The sequence below is a fragment of the Aptenodytes forsteri genome, unplaced genomic scaffold, assembly GCF_000699145.1.
Source record: "Aptenodytes forsteri isolate BGI_AS27 unplaced genomic scaffold, ASM69914v1 Scaffold2, whole genome shotgun sequence".
NCBI classification, from domain to species: domain Eukaryota; kingdom Metazoa; phylum Chordata; class Aves; order Sphenisciformes; family Spheniscidae; genus Aptenodytes; species Aptenodytes forsteri.
This window is the reverse complement of record NW_008795695.1, coordinates 15,191,657-15,208,194: the sequence shown is the minus strand read 5'-3', so window position 1 is coordinate 15,208,194 and position 16,538 is coordinate 15,191,657. Positions and strand designations below refer to the sequence as shown.

The following is a 16,538-nucleotide window of genomic DNA, read 5'->3' as shown; positions in this document are numbered from 1 at the left end:
GTACCTCCACCTTCTCCGTGTCCCAGGTAACCAGGCCTCCCATTTCATTCTGGAGAGGGCCCACATTTTCCTTCATCTTCCTTTTATCCCTGACGTACCTATAGAATCTTTTCTTGTTGCCCTTGATGTCCCTGGCCAGATTTAATTCTATCAGGGCTTTAGCTTTCCTAACCTGATCCCTGGCTGCTCGGACAATTTCTCTGTATTCCTCCCAGGCTACCTGTCCTTGCTTCCATTCTCTGTAGGCTTATATAAATAATATATAATAATATATAAACTTCCTGATCAGAAAGCATGTAGATGTTGAGCTCTAAGTAGGCCAAGCAGCATAAATATACTTCTCAGCAAAACTGCTTCTGAACACCCAGCAGCCAGCTAACAGTACACTAGGAAAAGGGCAGGACAAAAGAAGAAATGGGGACTCAGATAGGAAGCATATATACAGGAGTGGACATAAACAAGGGGTTGGGGGGAAGTACCGCCTGAAGAACCATTGAGGAAAAAATACTGAAAGCTTTATTGTTGGAGCCTCTTAACTTCCGCATTGAAAGAGGAAGTGCTCCTCAGAAAAACATGGCCAGATAGGACACCTTAATTCTACCTCTGCTATTGATTTTGCAGCCTTAATAACCTTTTAACAATTTAATATGTAATGAAGTCCTCACAAAGCAGTTACTACTGGATCTCAAGGATCTAATAACTTCTAGAAAATACATAAAAAGCACCAGTTATTACTGACTGCCCCCAGAAAGCATAAAAGAGGTTCCATGCCAAAATGAAAAGTGTAGAAGGAAAGTAACATGCAACAGATTTCTTGTTTTGGATATTCAAAGACTGGAAAGAGAAGATGGTCTTAAAGAACAGTTTCTATTCCGGTTATTTTTTATGTAGTTGAATACACACTTACATAAATATACATAAACAGCTATGAACAAGCCTTACTCATTTTCTATATATACGTAAAAGCAGAAGTATAAGAGTCTTGAACTCTACTGGCAAAATCTGAAGTGCCTAACTACAAGTAGTTTAGGCAATGAAAGACAGAAGTGGTGAGTGCGCTCTCAGAATTTGTATGGTTAATTAAGTTCTGTACAGCACATAAATCAACATGGAAGTCTATTCACAGATCAAGTCTCAAGTCACCTGGACCAACTGAGATTTGTATATGACACACAACATAGTGCATAATGCTTAGTCCTACTTTCTGGACAACGTGGTTTTACTTCCAGTCACGGAAATACTGAACTGAATCTTACAGCAGAGAAGGCAGAATCCGTATACTTTTGCTTTAGCAGTTCTACCTATTTAGATGACCACACGTTGGAAACAAGCATTCATACCTACTGAGATAAACCTGTAATAAAAATTTTGGCTGTCTACCTTTAGGCAACAAGCTTGCCCTGACTCCAGTTGCACACCAAACATTTTACTGATCACAGAAACACATACAAGAAAACTAGATGGAAATCACAGAACAAAGTTGGAGAATTTGGAGCGAACTAAGGCTAAAACCCCAGCAATTAAAGCTCTTGATGTGATTAAATTACTCTTGTATCAATTATATTAAAAGGTATTTTTATAACAAGATTTTGGCAACTACATAAAATGCTACATAAGCATCACAATATAGGCTAACTGAAGATTGTAAAACCTTTTGATGTTTTACTGATAAAAAAACATTCCATTGAAGTTATTGCAAAAGTGAACAGGTGAAAAAATCTGCAATAAACACTGAAGAAATGCACTTTTTATAGAACACTGTCCTGCTTCGTAACTTACACAATGCTTAAACAGTCTATTTCTTGAGCTAAATCACATTCTACTTTCAGTAACCAGCACAAAAGTCTTCTACCAAGATCAATGTTAGTCTATCCTCTTACTAGCAGGTAACTCAGTGAAACTGTCAAGACAAGATAAAGCAACTTTTCCCACACACTGAGAATGTAACAACTCAAAATATTGAATGCTGACCAAATGTGACTGCGCTAAATGCACAACGCTGCTTTAGGTACTCTACACCACATTAACTTCCATAGGGACTGGAAATATTCAAGTTCACCTATTTATAACAAAACCACCACTTTCAGCTGTTAAAATCATAATTATTAAAATAATTCTATAGCACAGAACCTAAGGAAGTTCAATGATCAGTGGTATCCTTCACAGTTAAGAGTTGCAGAGGCATACTATTAATTTTTCTCTTTCTTGAAGAAAGATTACAGCTATAGAGCACATTTTGGTTACTTGTTTTTAGTTCCATTAAATCTCGAGGCATGAATTATTGCCTGTAATAAATGTGTTGTCGTATACAAGAGAACTATCTTCAGTTGTATTTATATTAAGAGAAAAACCACTTCAGTGCAGAGTTAACCCAATTTGTTACTTTCTTATTCCTGAAGGTGAAGTAAGAGAAAACACTATTTTGCAGGACAGAATATAGTGAAGTAGACGTTTGGAAGAAAGAGATAAGCCATTTTTCTCCTATTTCTTTGTCCTGTTTTAAAGGTCCTCTCCCACTCATAACTTTTTAATGACTATATTCACAAAATACTTTCATTATTGTCTAATACTGACAGCTCAAGAGAAAGTGGCTGACTTCAGTGACAAATGGTACTCAAACTCTAGCAAGGGTTTTATGGAAAAAGACAAGCATCTCATTTCAGACCCACATTACTCCCTTTTTTTGTTCTCTTCCATAAAGATAATTCTGTATACAAACTACTGTGTAATAACATTCTATATTGGAAAAGACCCCATTTCAATGTTGCTACTTTTGGTAGCCATCTTCTGGGTATTTCTGACACAGCAAGGTTCTGAAAGAATAAAAGGAATGGCTGAGTCCTATATCACTAGGTTGGCAGAATAGGAATAAATGTTGTGGTAAGGGAAAAAGTTCTTGACATTCACATTTCTGATGCATAGCTGTCTTGAGTTTTCCACCTTCCTGCATTAGCATTTTCTACTTTCCTTATTACACAATCCAACTTCCAAGCAATGAATGAATGCTGGATCACATTAATTGAAGGTGAAGCAAAAGTGCAATTGTCACTGATTATAAAGCCTTTAAGCAATGTTGAAGGGGGTCAAATGATGTACAGAGGCTCAAGAAACGTCTGGTCTCACAGAGCAGTGAAGGAAATTAAGACAACTACAGGCCATCTTGTGAAAGTTTTCATGTTTTGTATCTGTCATTGGAGGTGAATCTGAGCATACAGGAGTTTACCATAGGCTGCAGTCATAGTGCTCCAGAAGCTTTGGTAGAACTTGTCACTTACACAAGCCAAGTGAAGTTTCTGGCACCAGACTACAGCAAACTGAAGTATTCCTGTCTAACTCTTCCTAATCAGTTGAGAGCTAAGGGAGCACAAAAAGTGGCTAGAAGACACCTAATTCTTACAGGGACTGTAAGGTGCAAATTTTCCTGTGCATCAGATGATGATCAAGCATTCTGCAGTTCAAAATAACATTCACAGAAAGCTTAAGAGGGAAAAAATGTAGTATGACTGTATCAACTTTACAGATTTTTGTTAATCCACTTTAATCCATTCAGATAATTCGGAAATTGGTCACTTAGTCTACTTCCTTTCAAAACAATGTCTACAGTGACATCTAGAGCTGGGATATTGCAGTTAGCTTAATATGTTCTACACCCAAACCCTATAGTTATATTTCTGCACTGCTGTTGCCAAACTGTCCGTTGGTTTACACTACTTTAGACTGATACATTAAAAATTCTTACTCACTCATGTAATTGAACAGGTTTATTTCTAAGGATGGTATTTAATAAAAATGGTGATTTTAAAGTTTTCAGACTGGATAAGCTGCAAAATAAATCCCCATTTTACACTCAGTAAAATGAGCGTCCCTCAGAGGCCCTTGAAACGGAAATTTGTTTTCATTCAATAACATGGTCCCACAAAAACAGATGCAGCTTTCAGGAAGACACAGTAACATAAAGATGATATTAATTCTGAAATTCTCATGTGGTACCAAAAATGAACAATTAAAAGAATCTAGAACTGTCAAGACAGAACAAGATGAGACATTTTACCAGGCCATCTTTAGAATTTGCTGTAAGAAACTACTTTTAAAATACCAAACTTAAAAAAAAGCCTATTACATGGAATAATTTTCTTGATTTTAGAAGGAAAGGAGAAAGAGATTGGGAAAGGTCTGCAATGCCTGCGTATGCAAGACCAAATGACTCCTTAAATGAAAATCATCAGTTCAGTGTCCGTACTCTCTTCCTTCACAGATCACCTGTAGGAGTTTGAAGCACAGCTTACCCTCTCTCAATCTTCTCTATTCACTAAACCCCAAGATTCACTTCTCAAACTGCACTATCAGAGCTCGTTAGAATTTTCATTAAGTCCTATAGTGCTTGACTCACTTTGGATAAAAGCAAACTCTTAGAGAAGACGAAGTGGGAATAACTATCTTAGACAATGACATTAACAAAGAATACGTATGCTCAAATTGAAGAGAGTCAAACCCACTTAGGTTAAAACTCCCAATTACTTACATTACAGTACTTTGGGATAAACTAGTTCCATAAATATCCATCAAATTTCATCAGATCAGAAAGAGCATGTACATACACTGTTCTTAAACACTGTATTTCTCCTCCCAAACTTGTTTGTATTAGAGAAGTTTTCACAATAATAAATGTTTACGACTGCTTGCAAAAAGTAGATACTACTATTAAAACTCCCAATTACTTACATTACAGTACTTTGGGATAAACTAGTTCCATAAATATCCATCAAATTTCATCAGATCAGAAAGAGCATGTAGCTTGACTGTTCTTAAACACTGTATTTCTCCTCCCAAACTTGTTTGTATTAGAGAAGTTTTCACAATAATAAATGTTTACGACTGCTTGCAAAAAGTAGATACTACTACCAATATTGTAGCATTTATGTATGTGCATCTCTCTGAAATCTTAGTTTGGATGAAGACTGTCATTATGCTGTCAAAACGATGCCATTAATCTACCAACTCCGGTTTAATTTATGCAATTAATTTATATACACATTTTCCTAACATGAAAAAAAATGCAAGCAGATTTCATCTGAATATTCAAAAACTAAAAATTAAACTGAGTTTCAAGGTAAGCTGCAATCAAATGCATATGTAATCTGTGAATAAAGACCTCCTAAATGTTCTATATTGATGGAATTAGAGATGGGCTTTAATCTTACATGACACAGTAAGAGTAAACACACACTCAGCAAATACAGCTTCCTTTTCTACAGCTTCCCCTTTCCTCTAAATTCCAGAAATCAAAATTCAGTAGTTTGTATTATTGTGAAGAAAAAAAAGAATTAAACCCCCTTACCTTCACATCCCTGTGAATTATATTATTATCATGACAGTAACGTAGAGCTTCCAATATCTGTCTCATGTAATGACTGAAAGAACAAAGACATCACACATGACAAACCTGCAGGAAAAATTACTATACACATACAACAAACTAAGTTTTAAGAGTCAAACTATATAAAACTAATCAACCAACTTAACCTTAAATATACAGAGTTCAGTAGAATGGAGTTTGTGTTTATAGTAATAAATAATAAAACCTAAAGTTTGAGGATTGTTCTGATTGAAGCCAAGGAAAATTAGAAAGAAAAATCTGCATTTTCCACTTTGTAAAGGTTTCAAATATTCAATAATTCTGCTTCATATGACAAGGAAGTCAGGACCCTTCAGGTTTTTTTATAACAAAACACAGAAAGGAAACAAGTGAGTATCAGTGCCCGATTTATCTAGAAAGGGATAGAACCAAGGTCTTGGCTTACTTGATGCAGATTGAAGACTAACTTCTTTCTCCCCTGTGTCCAAAGGATGCCGTAACAGATTACTGACCATACTAAAAAGCCAAGAAAGCCCACAGCATCCTGTGCTGCATCAGGCAGAACATTACTAGTGGGCTAAGGGAGGCAATCCTTGTCCTCTGGAGGTTCCAGCTGGTTATAGGGAAACGTTTTTCCCTAGGAACGTAATTAGGCACTGGATCAAGTTGCCCAGGGAGGACGTGGAATCTCCATCTTTGGAGGTTTTCTAGACCCCACTGGACAAAGCCTTGAGTAACATGATCCAAACGCAATGTTGACCCTGCCTTGAGCAGGAGGTTGAAGCAGAGACCTCTTGATGTCTCTTCCAACCTGGCTTCTATGATGCTAAAAAATCTGCAGCGTCAAGAAAAGCAAACAAAGAATCTCATGGGCTTTAAGCTCAATTATCATGCCACTAGGATGTTGGGTTTTGTTGTCCTTCTGCAATTATATAGACTCTTTGATTTTAGTTTACCTCATAAGTGAAAAGTTGAAGTGACCATAAATAAAGTGATATATAAAAAAGAAGAAAGAAAAAAAAAAAGACGACTCCATCTAACAAGACCAATAAAACTCACACCTGTCAGGCAAGTCACCTGATGCCATTGTGTGAGAGATCCATAAAAGGTAAAGAAAGAGAATTAAGTATGTCATTAAGTAAATGATAAAATGCTCCAAAATTCTACTTTTATTATGCGAATTATTGTAATAAACATTCAGACTGTAGAAACAGGATTATTTCTACTATTCCAACTTTTAGCTACCAGATTGTACAACAGTATATTCCATTCTTTCCCATTTAACCTGTGGGATTAACTAAAATTATAATACATACCTGGCTACAGCCTCGCTGTACACAAATCCAGCATCTGCTCTCTTCACAATTTCAAAACACAGATCTGCTCCATCCATACTACAGGTAAAAAGAGGGAAAAATGCTTAAGACAGATAACTACAATCAATTACATAAAAATGCTCCCCCCCCCAAAAAAAAAATCTATTTAGTCGACTTATACAAATTTACATAAAATACTCTGGATACATGTACAATGCATTACTAACTAAAACAGCATTTAATAGGTAATCTAATAGAATATGGCTTAGCCACAGGTTAACCGTTTCATGCCCCTCAGGTCATATAACAGTTCTCTCAAAACATTAGCAAAACCAAACATTTCTTCTATTGCTTAAACTGCTCATTGAACAAGGTGTGCAAGACAGCAGAAAGTCAATGCCCTGTACAAGAAAGCTCTCCAAGTTAATAATTAATGCATGATATTACATTCTGTGTTCTTAAAAGCATTACAAGCGCAACTCTATAATAAAGACTTTTTTATACAAAAATCCTACTCAAACTGAATTTTAAATGAAGACTTTAAAAAATACTCTATAAATGTGGTATAGCCTTTCCAGTTAGCATTCTCATAAGGATAATTACGGAGCCAAGAAGATATTTTACACCTCTCAGCCTCACCGAAGGCACCTGAAAACAGCGACAGCACACATACTGTATCACTAGCTCTGATACTTGATACTTTATTCCTTTTCTCCCTAATTGTCTGTAGTCTTTCTGATAACCTAACTTCCCACAATGAGTAGTATAACACTTTTAGATATACATATATTAATAGTCCTTAGGCTAAAATTAGACTACCGTTTCTCTAAAACCAAAACAGCTTGGTGTGGCATAACTGCCCTCCTTTTCTTTCTCCTGTAAGTAACCTAAGGCAGATTTGTATCTAAAAATGTTCATTGCTTGATGGGGCAAGGAGAGAGTAACAAGAGTTAACAGGAACAATAAAAATCATGTATTATAATTCATGCTTAACAAGGCACTTGCAGAAATATCGATTGTAGCATGTCATTTTCAGCCTTCACACCTTTTCTTTTACCTCTCCACCAAAGACTCAAGGGGGGAAAAAAAGCAGAATTTGCAAGGTATCTAGAAAGCCAACATTATCAGGGCCATTTTGGTAAGCTATCCAGAATGTCAGCATACAATCACTTTTGCTTTGTTACACACCTGCAATGCAAAACAGCTTCTTAGGGAGTCACAAGCAATATGCAGGAGCTTTAATTCCCAAATAAATCCAAAAGGTATCCCCATGCAGAATACACTGTCACGTGGATAGAGCACTGAGAACTACAAGAGAGAATGGTGACCAAAAGAAATGCACATTCATCTAAGTAGGTGGAAGAAAATTTCCTGGCCAGTTATTTCAGCACCTGGTACATCTTCGGATTTAACAAGCCCCACAAATCGGAAACCCATATTACCAAACCATGACTGCTCATCACTGCATCAATATATTCCTCTGCAGGTTTTTTCCCCAGCAGTTTTTCTGTCTTGCTCAATTTCATACAGCTAGTCTGTATACATAGCTAAATATCACTCAGACAGAGGATATACTGTGCTGCACTATACATAGTACTGTATAGTGGCAACGGGGTCAGGTTCTATGAGAACAGCGCAAATCTGGATTTAGCTAGCTCACTGGAAAAAAAACCCTCAGGTCAATCTCCCTTTCAATGCATCCTCCCAACAATTTATTTCAGCTAGATGGGAAACAAAACTGAAACCTGAGCAACACCAAGCACTGTAGAACATACAAAATGTATGATTAACTACCAAAAATTATGAGGTGGTGTTCTCATGAAACAGCAGAACCCTTTAGAAGACTAATTTCACTCTGACTTGTTATAAACTACAGATGAATAAAGATCCAGAGGCACTCAAGATTTTTAACAGTATCAATAGTTGCTGAGACGCTGAGCCACGAGTGTCATTCCTTTACACAACTTTTCCATTAAACAAGGTATTTATAATCAGAATGGTCTTTAACATGTATTTCTACCTCCCACTTATACACACCAGCATTTTTCATTTAAATTTTGTACCAGTAAGTGGCGGCTTGAATTTTTTTGCAAATATTTTTCAATTAGTTTAAATTATGATGATATTAAAAACGGCTACAGACTGTGAGCAGTGATGTTTGAAAGTTTTATTCCATTAAGATGAACTCTGTTGATCTCAAAAGCACAAATATGCAGCAGGTATATTTTAATCTCCAACTGACTACTTTTTCAAGGCAAAAATTTTATTTTAAGAGTAGATTTTTCTTTATGTATAAATAGGGCTTGTATCAGCCTGATGTTGAATTTTATCTGAAAATCTCATTAGACTTTTATCTAGCTGAGGCTGCAAAAGCAAGAGTCTGCCTCAGTTATAAGAAACCCCAGAAAATTCAGTGGACTAACAGACTAAAAACTCAGCAATATCACAACCACTTAAAAGATGACTTTGCAGAAACTGAAAGGCTTATGTGATGCAAGAGCATTAAAGTTTTGAGATACCGATGAAATGAAAGTTCAGGAAGTCTCAAGGGTTTGTAAGGGCTATCAGCACTAGGCATGTGAAAACCATAAAAATAAAAAAATTAAGATAAGTTAAAATCCACTAAAATAAACACACAGAGATATATACATGCTGAAGACATAAGTGGATGATGCAAAAAAAGTTGGTAAAATTACAGCACACTCATAATCTGAGCGAGAATCACCTGATACCAGTGGAGGGCACTCATGGAAGCTACATAAACTGACTGGGACACTTTATAGTATTTAGACTGAAAGTGCCAGCTAAAGCAACTCTGAAGAGGGAGTTAACAGACACCACCACCACATCTGAATTGTTTTGGGTATCAATATGAACTATGTCCCTCAATTTCCCATATTCTACTATTGATTTTTCCATATTTTTAGCAGAACTGTGCCTGGATCACATCCCTTTGGATAAATGTTTCTTTGCATAGCTCTGATCAGTGCTACTGTGCACCTCGAAAATCTTTCTACTATTCCACACAAAGCTGATGATAAATTGCAATCTGCCCACAAAGTTTACTCCTGAGTCATATTCAATGCAGAAATATGTTCTGAGGCTAATAGTCACTCTGAAGAATAGACAGTATACTTCAGAAGAGATCTACATTTTAATACTGGGGTATGATAGCTTTGAATTTGCAGATGACTGTGCACCTCGAAAATCTTTCTACTATTCCACACAAAGCTGATGATAAATTGCAATCTGCCCACAAAGTTTACTCCTGAGTCATATTCAATGCAGAAATATGTTCTGAGGCTAATAGTCACTCTGAAGAATAGACAGTATACTTCAGAAGAGATCTACATTTTAATACTGGGGTATGATAGCTTTGAATTTGCAGATGACCTAATAAGATGTGGCCTACAACTTAATTTATTGATGAAGAATCAGAAAGTTTGAGAAGCACTGCTTTAGGGAATTGAATTATTATTTAAAAAAAAAAAAAAGAAGAAAGACTTGGCACACTGCTCGTAACTGAGTTTACTGAGTCTTGTACCATGTATGTTAAAGGTCTGTGCACAATGGCATTTTTTCCTTCAGTTGGACAGTTTTTATATACTTGCCATCTTCCCTTACTACAAATAAACTGCCATAAATTAACTTAAAAAATACAGTATTGAACTTTTTTTGAAGCCCTATGAAGTAACCTCTGAAAACTAAGACCAAAAAGTACAGAAACTCTTACTTCTTATATATTCCAGGGTTTAGCTCATTCCAGATAATTAAATGATGTTCCTGAGTTTACCTTCTCAGCACCTGTTTAGAGGCTTTTCAGTACTTTAGATTGAGACGTTTTTACAACTTTGCTAGCAGCCAAGAGATGAATTTTAGTGCTTTTCATAAACTGAGTCATTCCATTTAGTCACAAACAATGGACAACCTTCACTGAGTAATACTTAATTCCTAAATCATAGTGCAGAAGATGATGTTAGGAGGAGTAAGTCATTCTAAATAGGTATGCTTGGAAACAGTTTTCTACTAGTGTTTTCATAGTGATGGTCCAACCTGATTATTAAATAGCACTAAAGAAAGAACATATGCATCCTTAAAAAGCACTGGTTTTGGTGGTAATATAAAAGTAGTCCTGTACCTAACCTGAAATCTTTAATCCATACTCCAATTTAATGTTAAAACCTCCATATGTCAGAGAGTATCATGAGGCCGTACAAAAATACTCACTTTATAGCAATGCTGTGTGAATTAATTAATATTTATACAAACTCTTGAAAATACAAGTATATGCATTAACATTTTACATTGACTTCTACCAGTCAATTTTGCTTAAAGGTGGGTCTTCTGAAGCTTTGCTAAAACAGTGCAACTTATTAGCCTGTGATAATTAAAGTTTCGATGCCAAAATTTCAATGCATCAATGTCTCGATGCTCTGAACTCTCAGTTGCTCTGCCAAATTTTGCTACTTATTATAAAAGGTCCAAAATTTCATCCAAGATAAAAATCCTGATTTCTAAGTCTGGCCTTGTCAACAGGAAACCGTCAAAGATTGCTCTTTAAGCATTAAAACTAACGAAGTCTGGTTTCCTATTAATTCCTGAATATCAAATGCATGAAATCAACAAATATTAAGCAAATGTAACATGAAAACCTGACATCTCTTTCCTCAAACATAAGTTAGCTTTAAATTCTCTATCACTTCCTTTGACTGTAATCAGTCAACAGTTCACAGGCTGTCGGGGACAAAAGAGAAACAGCATACCCAGCACCAGGTAACTGCATCAACTTTGCGTCCACAAGTAACGAGGCTACGATGTACAGAATATGCATAACACATTGAAAAAAGAACAAAAAAATCCCCAATACAAACACAATGTAAACATGAGTTTTATCAAGTAAAAAAAAATCTGCCTTTGTGTCAAAGAGTTTGATATCAGAATATTTAATACTTGGTGGAATTTCATTGCCTTAAAGCATTTAAAATTAGAGTTAGTCACTTTAGGTTCCCTTTCAGTCCACAGGAAAAAACAGCACGTACAGAGATGCCTCAGATTTAGAGTATAATTTTTAAACATCTGAAGTTAGGACAGAGAGAATCTCTAATTTAATGACTTCTCTAAGTGTACTGTAAGCTTTTCAAAATGAATTTGAAAGTTTTTCCTTTTGTTGGGTATTTTGAAAGTCTGGCCCAAATGTTAAACCTAGAAGCATCTGACACTGTTTTCTTACAGCACGTACAGAGATGCCTCAGATTTAGAGTATAATTTTTAAACATCTGAAGTTAGGACAGAGAGAATCTCTAATTTAATGACTTCTCTAAGTGTACTGTAAGCTTTTCAAAATGAATTTGAAAGTTTTTCCTTTTGTTGGGTATTTTGAAAGTCTGGCCCAAATGTTAAACCTAGAAGCATCTGACACTGTTTTCTTTCTGTAATCACAGCAACCTGTTTTGGTGTGAAAAATACAGATTCTAGTTTCTTTTGATTTTACTTTCCAAAGTTAACATTTAAGACTTATTTTTATCCTAGATAATGCATTATGCAAGTATGAAAGAACAAAAGTACAGTAAAGTAATATAAAAGATGAAGGACTACAGGTGAGACTGCATTTAAATATAAAACCATAACTGGAAACCTAACATGATTAAGTAAAATAATGAAAAAAAAAAAAATTCACTCCATAAACTAAGAAGCTGTGCTATTTCACAGTATTGTAACAAAGCAGAATAAATAGATAGCATTCATTTTTTCCCCTCTTTTTTTCCTTAACACTTCAACAAAGCCGCATGATTGAATGTACTGTCATTTAAATGCTCATCAGCTTATGGTTAACGTAAACCTAAGTAACTGCAACCATTTTAAAGTACTGCTTTTATGAATTTGAGATTTTAAAACTAAAGCATTTTTACACGTTAGCTAGGTTAAATGGCAAAGTTATATGTATATAACTATATACATACATATATATATACAGCCTAACTGGTAAATCTAAATAAGATCAGTTCTTCTAATGTCCCAAGAGATAAATCTCTCTTAGAATGCACTAAGAAAAGCAAACCCACCTATGTATAGTGGTGAGACAATATTCTGCAAATGACCAGATATTAAGGTATCTGCAATTCACTCACTACTTATGTATCTGAGCTCTTCAGCATGAAAGGTAAGTACTCTCAGTCCACATACTTTGATTATACTGAGGATAAACTGCATCTAACGTACTCTAACTCTAAAACGTGGTTTTCAGACACTTCAAATGGAATATTTGCTTTATTTTAGAAATATTGCAAGTAGCTGACCCTTCTCAAAGTATTCTCATTGATAAAGACCAATGGTCATTAGAAAAAAAAATGTAATAAGCAATAGAATATAAAAGCAATAGTGATAGTTACATACCAAACAGAAAATAGCATTCTATGTAAAACCAGTGTTCCTCCCCCCTCCCATGCATAAACTACCAAGCAAACATCATGTGACAGGGACAGCACTGTCTAGAATAGCACATTATTGAACAAATATGAAAGGAATCAGATTGCACCCCATTTCATAAATGGAATTTTTAAATAGCAGGAGAGTTTTGCATATTATGTTGTTCTTTGCAAGGCACAGACTTAAAAAAAGGGATTGCTTTCATCTGTTTTGACACTGTAAAATATAACTGTTTGATGTACTTCTATTGACTACATGCTTGTATTAGGTAAAAGGTCACAGTTAACTCGAGTAATGATGAATCACTTGATATACAGCTGTCAGCAAATAACACCACAGAATGGGAAAGAAAATTGCGACTGTATGATAAAGACTAGAGCTGGCCTTATCTCAGATGCAAGGTCTCTCTAGAGCCTCCAGTGGATCTCTTCCATCAGCGGAGAGTCCATTACCCTTCTGGGGAGCAGCTGGGGTGTGTGTGTGGGGAAATCACTTGGCACAGGCACATACTCTCTCATTTATGATGTAATAACTTCTAAATACTTTTAAAATAATAATTTTACTTTAAGAATAAGACTTTCTGGGACAGGGTCTGCTTCTTACTCTACCCATGCACTTCATCTATTACGGCCACCTGCTTCTGTGCAGTTTATTACAGCAGTACCTAATCGCTAACGGCAACCTACTGATAACGTGACATGATGACCCCATTCTAAAGAATGCTCGAATTTGTGTATAAACAGTGGTTAAAAACACAGCTAATTTTTTGGTGTTTAACTTCACTGCTACTGTTCATGTTCATCAGTGCTTCTGTGAATTGTGACTTGATTTTTTTAATGTTTATTGTAACAAGTTTTCAAAATTGGGCACAGATCATATTTTTTCCTGAGTGGTACAATCTTGTGTTATAGATATATGCCGCATTTGCTTATTTAACTTGTACTTTTTCATAACAATAGATTTGGCAAGATATTCAGGGTCATTTTAGCAGCTGCTCCATGTAGCTCAGAGCTTATGAAACAGTAATGGACCTATGTGTCATTTATGTGCAACTGATGGCACAAAGTTTTAGGTTTGGTTATTGCGTGCATTTCATGTGCTGGACCTGAATTAATTTTCATGCAAAGCATCTGCCGGTCCACAAACAGCCCATCACCAGCTGGGCTTGTATCTCCTCTGCAGATCTGTGTTGTCTTCCCCTTTTCTGTCACCACAGAATAACCAGACCCTAATAAAATATATTTTATCACTGTAGACAGAACTTTGTTGCAAAGCAGTTAAGTTTGTTATAATAATAGCATAACGAACAGAAAGCAGTACGAGGGAAAATAAATTACCTACAAATATATAGATGCTTTTCTACTCATTACAGGTTTCTTATTATGGTCACAATTATATAGTATGTCACTAATCCAATCCAACTCAGACAATGCAGCAAACACCAGTCTTCTGTTAAATCACTTTACCAAAGCATCCCCTCCAGCATAACACATTGTGCCCACAACTCTTCCATTCCCTGCTACGTTTTGAGCACAGGTGTTCCTACTGTCTCATTTTCTATCACTGTTACAAAAGAGTGATGTCTTGTAGTGTACAAGGGAGACAAGGACATAGGAGATGGTAAAGAATTATTATCCTTCAAATAATTTAGCCTCATATTTCCTTCTTTCACGTGGCCTGAAGTCAGGTACAGTATTTGTGTAGTAATCCTAATTGTTCAGACTTATCATTTATGTTTGTATACATAAAAAGTAATAGGCTTGTCATTAAAAAAATAATTACTGCTTTTGTCTCATATTTCTGAGCTACTGGCATGGTAAAAATAGAAGCAAAACCTTTTTTCCATTTCAAAATCTTGTTAATTATCACATTATGTCTCCCCAAGGTGTACATAATTATTTCATAATACAATAATTAAAGCCCCTTGGTCCACGCTTTGGGATTTACAAAATAAAAAACAAAGTCAGTATTGAATCAAAACTTACAGAAAGGAAAGCATAACAGAATTATTTCACACAATCATAAGTTTATAAACTTACCTAGAAAAAAAAAAGCAGAAGACTTTCAAGCAACAATTTTCAGCTTTACATCATTTTTTTTTCTGTTACCACCTAACTTTTTCTCTACCTCAATGGTAAAACTAACATGTGAGAATTCTTTTTTAAGTGCATATCTCAAGTCAAATATTGGCTCTAGTGGACATGCCAATTCTACCTAACACACTGGCATGATGTGGCTTTCTCCAATGTAAGCAGGCTAAATGCACTAGAAAACATAATGCAGGAAGATCAGAGAAATTAAAGAGGTATAAACACATATGCCCAGACACGCTAGGAATGCATATATGGGGAACATAAAAAAAAGAGCTGGTAGGTACAGAGAAGAGAAGGAAGATTGAACACAGAAGATGCACAATTAGTATTCTGCATGTTTGTTTTTGTCCTTCCCAGTTAGCTAAAACCTAACTCAAGAAGGACTAATAATTTTCCCTCAAAGAAGGAATGTGGAGATTTAGGGGCTGCCCCCCGTTTTGTTTCTCGTTGTTGATTAAAAATACCTGTACACTGCTGAAAAGTCATGTTTTGTTCATCCTTCCACATGACAATGGTAACTAAACTCTTACATTTAAGCTTCCAAAACATATCTTTTAGACAAATGCCTCTTTTTGTATGAAGTGAACAGGTATATCGATTTACAAGAATACCTGAAGACTCCAATAAGCTTTACTTTCTTATCTAGTAAAGGAGAAGCAGCGCAAAAGAAACAATAGTCTAGAAAAAAACAAACAAAACTTCACAACTGGAATATAATACCATTGGCTACCCAAAGATGATGACTATCAGCAGATTTTCAACTCGTTCTCAGGTACCCTATTAGGGACACAGCAGCCATCAATGAACAGCATGTCTGCCTTTAGAAAGCATGCTATAAAGAATCAGCCTGATATTAGCCACTTAGCCGGTGCGGTAACTTTTTTTTATTTGGGACAACCTGTACTTGCCAGAAATAAATTTTTTCACAGCACTCAAGACTTCTGAGCTACAAAACAAGCAAGTGGAAGCAGACATACTTTTAGGACTTTATTTAGCAAATGACAACAAAGAAAGGTAAAATCAAAGAGAGAAACTTACAACTCAAAGACCATATAAAGCATTCCATCTGAGCTGTATGTCTCCAATAGTTCAACAATATGGGGGTGCTTCAGCATATGACAAATACTGGCTTCCCTCTTCAGATCTGCGGAAGATAATAAGGTAGTGTATTAGCTATATAATCAAGCAGTTGAATAAAAAAAAAAATTGAAAACAATTAGAACACAATGTTTGGAAACATGTACACATCTGAAATTTCTAATAAATTATTTAATCTTTATAAAGAACACTGATGAGATGATATTTAGTTATTCTCCTTCAGAGTTTAAGTGTGAAATTAAGTTAAAA

At 35.5% G+C, this 16,538-nt stretch overlaps 1 protein-coding gene across 2 annotated transcripts in view; it reads right to left on the bottom strand.

The window, feature by feature from the left end:
* CASK (calcium/calmodulin dependent serine protein kinase) overlaps positions 1–16,314 on the bottom strand; it is a 138,089-nt gene extending 121,775 nt beyond the window's left edge. For both annotated transcript variants that reach the window (XM_009283032.2, XM_009283033.2), the window contains exons 1-3: positions 16,230–16,314; positions 6,673–6,750; positions 5,339–5,411 (exon numbers count right to left, since the gene is read on the bottom strand). In XM_009283032.2, the coding sequence (XP_009281307.1) occupies positions 5,339–5,411; positions 6,673–6,750; positions 16,230–16,306 (228 nt within the window). In that variant the 5' untranslated portion in view covers positions 16,307–16,314. The remainder of the gene's footprint in view (positions 1–5,338; positions 5,412–6,672; positions 6,751–16,229) is intronic.
* Between the last annotated feature and the right edge of the window lie 224 nt (positions 16,315–16,538).